At 40.5% G+C, this 10,037-nt stretch overlaps 1 protein-coding gene across 1 annotated transcript; it reads left to right on the top strand.

Annotated features, from left to right (window-relative positions):
- Positions 1-458: 458 nt before the first annotated feature.
- On the top strand, positions 459-9,826 carry LOC135470403 (dual specificity protein phosphatase 6-like). Its single transcript, XM_064749324.1, has 3 exons — positions 459-1,212; positions 1,983-2,369; positions 7,953-9,826. Exons 1-3 carry the CDS (start codon positions 831-833, stop codon positions 8,282-8,284), a joined length of 1,101 nt encoding a protein of 366 aa, XP_064605394.1. The 5' UTR covers positions 459-830; the 3' UTR covers positions 8,285-9,826.
- Positions 9,827-10,037: the final 211 nt, after the last annotated feature.

Here is a 10,037-nt window from a genome sequence, read left to right on the forward strand (position 1 = left end):
CTTTAAACAGCTTTTCTTGTGTCGAATCTGAATCAAATAACCATATAGTACTCATTCATTGGGTCCATGTTTATAATGCTATGTTTATAAACTGTTAACACAGTAATCTGAACAGAAAATCTCCTGTTCTATCGATATCATTTTGTATTGTCGCTCCCGTCTTTCAGAAATGTGACGTTTCATTGAGTGGAGCTTTATTAAGTGTGTAAGGAGTAGTGCTGGACCAGTGTCGATTGGTTAGTATTTAAGGTAACTAGGTCACATGTCATCATTGGCAAAAGCTCAATCATTGAAGGCCTACATCCATATATGGATTAATCATTCACACATCTAGGTGGAGCCTAACGACGTCATCGTTACGCTAGCGATTTTCATTGGCTAAACCTAGTTTCGTTTCACATCAATCAAGTCGAAGTATATAAGGCTAGTTGGCGCCTGCTCTGAAAGGCTAGAGACACTGCCATAATATTAGGAATTTACAGATACAAACTGCTCGCGGTCTTCAAGGATAACTGTGCTGTGTTAAGAAACTAGAACTATTCCACGATACCAGTGATCCTTGTGTATACTCGAAGACAGTACAGAATGGCGAGATAAATGTGCAGTTGAAACTCTGGGGAGGTTTAATCCAGGCCTTGCGCCGCCTGTCCTCTCGCCCTCTGTTCACTATACCGTTAACTGTTAAAGCCATTGAGAGAGAAATAGAGAAGGCGAGCGATAAGACAGAGCTGTTCGTCGTTGATCCACAAGTGGCTGGGAGACGGTCTGCCAGGTTTAGCTGTTAGAAACGGTGTTTGTTCCCTTGAGTCTCGTATACCCATCTCCGTCCGATGCCTTGCCTAGGGAGCATTTTATCAACCATGAGTGAGATGTATCGACCAGAAACTTTACATGGGGACCTTTGTGCTAAGGAGCGCCTTCTTCTTTTGGACTGTCGTTCTTGTGGGGACTATTCAAAGTCCCACATTGTCGGGGCTGTGAACGTCACATTGCCTAGCCTTATGCTTAAGAGGCTAAAGAAAGGTACCCTGAATATATCATGTGTTATTCAAAACAATGAGGCGAAGGAGAAGTTCAACAAGAACCACAAAACACATTTGTTAGTTTTATACGACGAGTGCAGCACAGACCTTAACGCTAACCCTAGCGGTGTGCTTAGCTTGCTCGTCAAGAAGCTGAAAGACGACGGATGTAGGGTTAAATTTCTCTTGGGTAAGTTTATAGCCGTATGCTTATTTTACATTTCTCATGTCCTGTGGTATGCCTGGGTGTAGGTAAGGTTGTCACGAATTGACTGGGTTATGGGTTCGGCTAGAACATGTCAGTATGTGTCATTAAATTTGTTATTTAATGTCGTTGGTTATGGGGACACTTAGACAGGAAACAGCCATGTTTGCTCCCTTCTCTCCTATCCTCAACCCTTCGCCTCTTGACCGTCAAATAAATCTCCGGTTTCCTGTTAATGGGGACAGATTTGGCATGCAGCCAAATGTGTTGACGATCACACCTGTGAGCCCTGACCCACATGGTCTACCCATTGACTGGAGAGGGGAGGGGAGGCAAGCGCTGACGGGAGGAAAAATTGAAGGCAAGGGGGGGGGGGGGGGTATTGAATGGCAAGTGTTTGAATGGCTACGCGTCACTGGTTCATTGCCGTCCACAGAGCGTATAAGTTATCTCGCGATGAGCAAAGTTAACTTTACGTATTAGGGTACTACTTTTATAGGGAATTATATATATGTGTTACCACTGGTCCAAAACATTCTTGTCATCGAAGCTAACCGTTCTGTTTTCGTGTAATTTTTTTTTAGTGCACGGCAATGATTTCTAAATGAACACATAATCGATCAGGGGGTGCTTTGTTTAGAACTTGGGTGATGTTCACTGTATATAAAATGTCCTGTGTATATAAACATCAGTAGATTTCCATGGCTTGTGTAATATTGCATGTTTGCTGAGCCGTGTCTTCTCTTTCCTCTTAGGTGGATTCTCGACGTTTGAAGAGAGGTTCCCTGAGTGTTGCGCCAAGCAAGACGAACCAGACTCAGAAATCCTTGGATTGTGTAATTTGAAAATAGCAGATGAGAGCTCTGAATATTCAGAGGGAAGGCCTAGTGGAAGTTCAACCCCACCACACCTCTCTCCATTCCCAGTGGAAGTTTTGCCAAATCTTTATCTAGGAAATGCCAGAAACTCAGCTGACAGTTCTCAACTTAAAAAATATGGCATCAGATACATTCTCAACGTCACCCCAAATGTGCCAAATTTGTTTGAAAAGGACAGGTCGTTTAAATACATGCAGATTCCTATAAGTGATCATTGGTCTCAAAATCTGAGCATCTTTTTCCCAAAGGCTATAGCATTTATCGGTGAGTATTATTAACTGGCTCAGTGAAAGATCAGAGCATCCTTTCTTGTTGTATTATATATGTTTTAAAAGAGTCATTACTATATGCTATGTCTATCTTTGCTCAGCTTACAAGATGTTCCTTATGGATATACAGCTTCTTGGTTTATTAATATGACTTTCCAATGTGGATACTAGCCTCATTATCAAGCGAATGACATTATCGTAATATTGGGCTTAAATATAACAGCTGGAGCTACAAATGTTGTGTTTATAAACCAAGAAGTTTTATAACATGTTAGAGCAGTTCCTGCTCTAAATGCCACTAAAAGAAGTTTAGCTCTGCTTATTTCTGAATAAGAATTCCAGCAGGATATATTCTCAAGCCACATGTTTCAGTGTAACACACACTGTAGATGGGCGAACTAGGCGGTATTAAGTAGTGTTAACCTGCCTACAGGTTGATGAATCACGGGTGATATTGAGGGATATGAAAGTAGGATATATCAAGTTATGTGATCCAGCTTAATGACATGATATCGTTGATATTTGTCAGAGTACTATGCTGTTTCCCCACTTGGAGACATATCATAACAAGGGATTTAAACCAAGATGGTAAAGTTATAATTCACAATGTGTTATGTATTGAATGAAGACAGATTGAATAGGGCACATTCAAAGTTTCAAGCGCCTGGGTTCCTTACAAGGAACAGGAGGTCTTGAAGAACATGGAGCTGAATAAGTGAAATGCCGATTGCTAAAGTTTAGAGTATTACATGACATTGAAACTATGATATTTGAAGGATAGATACATTCCGATTACTTTTCTAGAAAGAATTTCTTACTTAAATCTTACACTTTTATTTTTATTCTAAATTCGATTTGTTTTCAACTGCGGCCATGTGACCAGAGAGTGTATTGATGATTGGCTCAGAGCAGCTATGGCTTCACTACAAAACTATGAATATTCATACCATTTACATCTCATTTAGGTCATGTCATTATTTATATTCCATTCATTTGAATGTTCTGTGTATTTTAATACATAGATTGTGCATATCTCTGAGGTAGGGCAGAGATTTCTTACTTCTGTTGGTGATGATGTAGTTTGCAGCTAAGACATGATGTCTATACACTTAAGACATAGATGGAAGATCATGTACTGACATTATGCCCCCCCATACATTCACCTGTGCACTCTTACATATCTAGGTCTCATAACATGCTCTTCTCAGTTTTGTATGACTTTTTACCGAGTCAGTGGGTGAGCTTCACAGCATGGATGTTACGAAGGTCTTTCTGTGCTGTTTTAGCACGTACACAAGCAGGATCCTCAGTCAAACATATGAACAACACCCAGTATGTGTCTGTACTATAGGAGCTGTAGGTTGTACAAGGATGTAACTGAGATTCGTACTGCGTACTTGTATGTAACAAAAAGCATGAATCTGTACACAACTCAGGAAACACACATTTGCTGTGCACTGTTAATTTACATGTAAGCGTAGTATGTAACTGTAGAGCTCATAACTTAGTATATGTAAAAGACATGTCCTTTACCAGTGTGAGCTGTCAGAATAATAGACGTGTTGAAATTACAGCACTGTCAGCCCGTAACGTAGTTTTACATATAGTATTATATGTGTGTAACATCCAGATTATAATTAGTACAAAATTGTGAATTGGTCTAAAATGGACAAAACAACACAGAACTCGTTGTAACTTCTTATTGTGAAGATGTATATACCAAGTTTCAGTTTAATACGACTGTGAAAACCATTACAGGACAAAATGATGACCGCAGAGTTCACAGCATTGACGTCAGCTTAAAATGTTTTTAGTTGTTTTTCGTTATCTAGCTGAGGTTCTTTGAAGGCATTAGGGGGTCCTAGGTGGCTCAGTCGGTGACCCAGAAGCCTCTCACCAATGCGATCGCTGTGAGTTCAAGACCAGCTCATGCTGGCTTCCTCTCCGGCCGTATGTGGGAAGGTCCGTCAGCAACTTGCAGATGGTCGTGGGTTTCCCCTGGGTTCTGCGTGGTTTCCACCCACCATAATGCTGGCCGCTGTCGTAAAAGTGAAATATTCTTGAGTACCGCACAAAACACCAATCAAATAAATAAATTAATTGAAGGCAATATAGACGAAAGCTATATATAGATATATATGTGTGTGTGTGTGAGCGTGCGTCTACATAGCTGCACTGTCGTCTTAAGCAGACACTTGAAAAACAACCTGACTAGAGTTGTATTCTGGTTTGACTGGTATAACCACCTACACGTTTGTACTGTCAGTGTACAGTACATCGAGATTGCCTCCAGCGAAATGGAATTGTAAAGCGAAGACGGCGACTAACTCATACAACCTCTCGTTCATTATGACTGGATGGAAGGCACTAATTGTGTATTTAACTGGAGCTGGTGAAGCTACCTGGTTTACTGTTTATCTTCAAATCACAGAATTAATGTCGTGAATTATTCAAGTCAGCTTATAAAGCCTTATCAGAACACATCTGTCCTAGTCTACTTCATAAACATAAGCTGTGTATTCATCTTGCGGTCTTTAGCGTTGGAATGCGTACCGTGCTATATCGCTGATTTGCCATTGAGCTGAAAGAACTTAGCCTTTGAAGTGCGCGCTAGTAACGTGTTAAAAATCACAGGCCATGACCTGAAATCGAGATTTGATATTCATTTATTGTCCCCAGTCAGCGTGGGCCTTCTGTAGGTTGCTGAGACTGGTGGCCTGACCTATTTGTTGAGCAGCAAATTATCGATCGGGCGGCACAGATCGCATGTATACTGAACGGAGTTACACTGTATACACGCAATGCTTCAGGCCGCCATACTACTGGGGAACGAATGCGCGCCAGACCCTGGCCTCCTAACCCGATAGATCGCAGAGAACCCGAGCTGCCAGAGAAATTATAATATTTGGCCCAGATACTTCCCAACAATTTACTTTCCCCGGTTAAACGGCTTACCAGCATACATGGCAACGTCCTAGTTAGGATTAATCCACGGGTGAAGATAATCATTTTAACCTTTAGCAGTGTTCTAATTGCTGTATGATCCATGATTTTCAACACACCTATCGGTACCCGTATACAGTCTAATCGCGGAACCGTTATTATAGAACCTAACGGGGGGATATGTAATTTGTGCAACTGTAGTAAATTATGCATTGCTGACGAAAAAATACTGTACTAAATTTATCTAATTACATACAAGACACTTACATTATATGGTAGGTGTTATGAAAAGCCAAACATGGCTGCCTACACATTGTAAGAAATGTTTTATTTCTTAAACGTATTTTGTAAGTCTCAAATTAAGATACTCATTTTGGCGACTGACAAAGGATTTCCTGTCCTGAATGCGTTCTTTTCTCAAGCACACAAAAGAGGGGTTTTCAGCCCATTGCAATATGTTTTCCACGAACTCTGTATAGGCCGATAGGTATGACACTTGGTTTGCAGCCAAACTAAACAAGCAGAAAATCTTAACAGCATCTGCCGTATCACCAATAAGTGCAGATAGCCGTGTGGAGTGGTAGTTTTGAATTCCAGCCTGGACCTATCCTTGACCTATATTATTTCATTCATAGCTAGTCTCCTCGCGTCTTTCCCATGCTTACTTGATGGGTTTTCCATTCCACCGGATGTTCAGTTTATCAAGCACGCTAAAACTGAAGCTTGGTATGGTATCCGAGCAGCATGTGTTATCTCAGTAAGTACCCGTAGAAATCGCTTCCTGTCCAGCTGGCGGCAACAGTTTCTACACCATCGTTGACCGGAAACGAATGCCGGGGGGGCTAAAAAAGTTTTTGAAAGTCTTCGTGCAGATTTTGTTGTAGTTAGTACTTTTTCTCTTGGAACTATAGTTTAGTAGCAATGGTGTCAGCCATGCAGTAAAACCTCAACAGTTTTCTGAGTTTGGTCGTCCATGTTAAGGTACTGTCATAACAGTATTAACGAAAACCCATTGAAAACAGGGTATATACACACAAATTTGGGTCAAATACTGAAATCGGAGGAGCGGAAAAGGTAATCAAGAAGAGCTGGGCGTTTAACCTTTCACTGGGACTCTCTTCAGTAGCGTTTCCTCGGATTTCGTCAGCACAGAGGAAGCAATGTTCTCTAATTGGACGGAATGAAAAAACTTCAGCCTTAATCACCGTTTTCCGCCGCCTGATCTAATCCACGAGTAACAGTACCCTGTTGCCGCCAGGCTTTACCCGTATGTGAGCAAGCGCGAGAATAAATTTAATTGAGGCCTGGGCGCCGCCACCTTCCTAAACATGGCTAGCTCTACTGAGACATATGCCAGACAACATTAGTTTAGGACAAATACACTTAATTGTATAATTACTCCAAGTAAGACTTATGTCATGTTCATGTGACCAGTGAGACTTATAAGCAGTGCTTTGCAATGTTGCATTGCTTGAATTTCAGAACATGGCCTTGCTGAAACTGAAAGGTTAATTGGAATAAAGTAGGAAAATGAGAAATGAGAAAAGAACTTTAATTTTCAGTTTTGATTAACCATGAAGGGAATCATTTATTCAATACTGCTTTGATAACAAATCTCTCGGGTGTCTCAAAAGGGATAAATTTGTATTGATACACAAGCTGACTTGTAGGTTTCCTTCTTCCATGCATGTCTTTGCTTAATTGCCTTAAAATGCATGTGTCTGAAATCCTTATGAACATATAACACCTGTTATGATTTCATATTGCACACACCATTTCATGTGCAACTGTGAAGAAACCATGTCGGTATATAATCAATGCATGCACCCTTGATTGCACGGAAAACATACCCCATAAAACCACACTGACCTAAATCTCAAGGACTCAAGACACCAACGTGGTTTAGTGTATTGATCATAAACCAGAACGTAGTTGTACAGTGCTGTTTACTGTGCAGTAATAATTGCACGAAACACTTGTTTTAATGATTTTTGTAACTGCGAGATAGAGAACACCCCATTGTTTTTCCACTGTGTACTATGATTTGTTGACGTTATCTATAATTGAGATAGATATTTCATCACATTTATGTTTTGTACCTTGTGTGAAAAAGGTGGAGAACTGTTGTGTAATTTCAGACAAGAAATAACGTGTGAGATATTGATTCAGTGTGCTCCACGGAACATGTCAGTGTTTGCTGACCCCCAAAAATCGTGACATAAATTCTCTTGGTTCATATTCCACACTAAGGTACATGTAACCCATGATTTAAAGCTAATTTTTATCATGTCTGTCGAATCCAGCATCGATTAGATCAAAGTGTGTTCTACCTATAATGCTTTTCAGAAGGATGTAAATATTGCCTACGTAGCTATTTCCGTGAGTTAGATGTAAGGTGTGTTCGTTTTATCTGCCGAAGATGAACCCGGAACTGGTGTTGCCATCGATCCGTTATTGAGTTTTGTTTTTGACGCAGTTACCATTTTTAATGAACTATTATATACGTCCACCTTTTTAAATGTATATATGGTCTATATAGATGTTGTTGTTTATTTGTCGAGCACCTGCACTGTGAGATTGATTGTGTTTGGCCTGCTGTGTCTGATTTGCATTGCTCTCCCTTTTTCTGTTTTAGATGAGGCGCGCATGAACAACTGTGGTGTGCTAGTGCATTGCCTGGCAGGAATCAGTCGCTCCGTAACCGTGACAGTGGCCTACCTCATGCAAAGGGAACACATGAGCCTCAACGAGGCTTACGACTTTGTTAAACGCTGCAAGCCAAATATTTCACCAAATTTTAACTTTATGGGTCAGCTCTTGGACTTTGAGAGAGCACTGGGTCAAACGGAGGAGAAATGTACTTGTCAGGATAACATTGTGTGCACTTGTGGCGTAAACAAAGATGTGCTTCTGAGTGACAGCAAGGAGAACTCTCCGAATTACACAATGGAGGTGAGGCCAGCGTGATCAGGGTGCCGACTTCCACACGGAGTGGAGGTAATCACTTGAGGCAGGGGCATACTCCCTATCCTCTTCACCAAAAGAGAGCTCTGGGCTCAAGGAGCCGCGAAGAGCCAGCTAGCTACACGAACGTGTTTCTACATAAGAAACGTAAGAAGGATCAAGAACATATCAGGCGGCTTGAATTGGTCGGCCCCACGGGGCATGGTGAAGCAGAAGCCGCAGACGGTGGGCTTAGGCTTTGACATTTGGACCGCGGCGATCAAGTGCTAGATTTCCGTCGTCGCCATGGGAACGTGGACCACGTGGTTTTAGGGGTCAGCTTAACGTGTGAGAGATGTGTGCGTATGAGGAGTCAGTGGCTATACTGTTGTGCTAAGAGTATGGTGGCCTGGATACGAACCAAGTGGATGTGAACTTTATTCAGGGAGAGCGGGTGTTGCTTTACTGCCTGACACAGTTTTAGAAGACGTTCTGACTGCGGTTTCACGTACCAAATTTTTTTGGTCGCACTGTTTAGAGACATTATACCAGACATATGCCAGGGTGCTAAAATCTGACGAGAATGGGCAGTGTTTGTATGGACTATATACAGTAATAACCAGGCTGAGAACACGACTGTTTATTAACATTGTTCACAAGAGAAAGGGCATAAATAGTGCTCTTTTTAAATGACTAAACGCATAACTAAAGAGATAATCTTTACCCTTTTTTCATATATAGACTCAAATTTGTGGAGTCATTTCTTTCTAGAAATTAGCCTTCTATTAAATTTGTCTCGAAGAAATGAAGGCATCTCCTGTAACTGAAAATTATGAAAATTTTGTCTATATAATTTAATATCAAAGCCCTGATATTCAGCTACAAAATAGCGAAAAGTATGTTATACTATAATAACGTATACATAATAATTGAAAAAAAAATGAGCATTTATCATACAGAATATGCCAAAGGTGGACATTGTCAAAAGTGAACAGATTTGATTGAATCTGTATCACATACAAGAAGTAATTGAGGGATAAATGTTGTTTGGAATCTTTTTCCTTGATAAGCAAATTTTACAAAGAATTTTGACAGAGCTTATGTCGGGAACTTTAAGCTGACTGAAAGTCACAAGAGAGATTTGATAAAAGGGTTTATGGTTGGAGTGAAGAGAATCAGCGTCTGTTCTGACAGAAACAAAATAGATTGTTACAGGATGGTTGAAATTGTTAATGATGATTGGTGGTACGAAGTGTGCATGAAGTGAGTAGAGTAACTGCGCATGCGTGGAAAGAAAGTGTTTTGACTGTTAAGTATCAAGTGATGTCCTACTCTAGTATTCGCCTTGAACAAGTAATCTTCATTCATATTGTTAAGCCTTTTCAATAGCCTGTTTGTTACTTTGGGTACCGTTGTGTTATATGTGGTGCCTCGGCTCCATAATCCATCATAAAAATTTACCTCTTGTTGCCTTTGTAAATGTTTGTATAAATTATATCGACATTATAGATTTTATTTTGTATGTAAATAAAACCAGAAGAGAAGAATATTTTATAAGAAATTTAATTCGCGGTCTTTATGCTGTTCATTTCCTTCCAGTCCTGGGACTAATCTGGTTTGTATTGGTCCCAGAGCCTGGAGGCTGTTATGACTCACTCTCTAGTTATTTTACCGCATTCGGCTGAGAAACTTATCATCTGCGAGAGCAACAGTTAACCTATACTGTGTACGCACAGCGCGCCTGTCATAAAACAGTTAATATTCATGACGCGCATTT

This window comes from Liolophura sinensis, chromosome 7 (assembly GCF_032854445.1).
Source record: "Liolophura sinensis isolate JHLJ2023 chromosome 7, CUHK_Ljap_v2, whole genome shotgun sequence".
In the NCBI taxonomy this organism is placed as follows: Eukaryota; Metazoa; Mollusca; class Polyplacophora; order Chitonida; family Chitonidae; genus Liolophura; species Liolophura sinensis.

Bases quoted from the DNA above. Each gene is read 5' to 3' on its own strand.
- LOC135470403 (XM_064749324.1), top strand. From the start codon at position 831: ATGCCTTGCCTAGGGAGCATTTTATCAACCATGAGTGAGATGTATCGA. The intron at 1,213-1,982 runs GTAAGTTTATAG...CTTTCCTCTTAG, and splicing joins TAGGGTTAAATTTCTCTTGG to GTGGATTCTCGACGTTTGAA. The intron at 2,370-7,952 runs GTGAGTATTATT...TTTCTGTTTTAG, and splicing joins AAAGGCTATAGCATTTATCG to ATGAGGCGCGCATGAACAAC.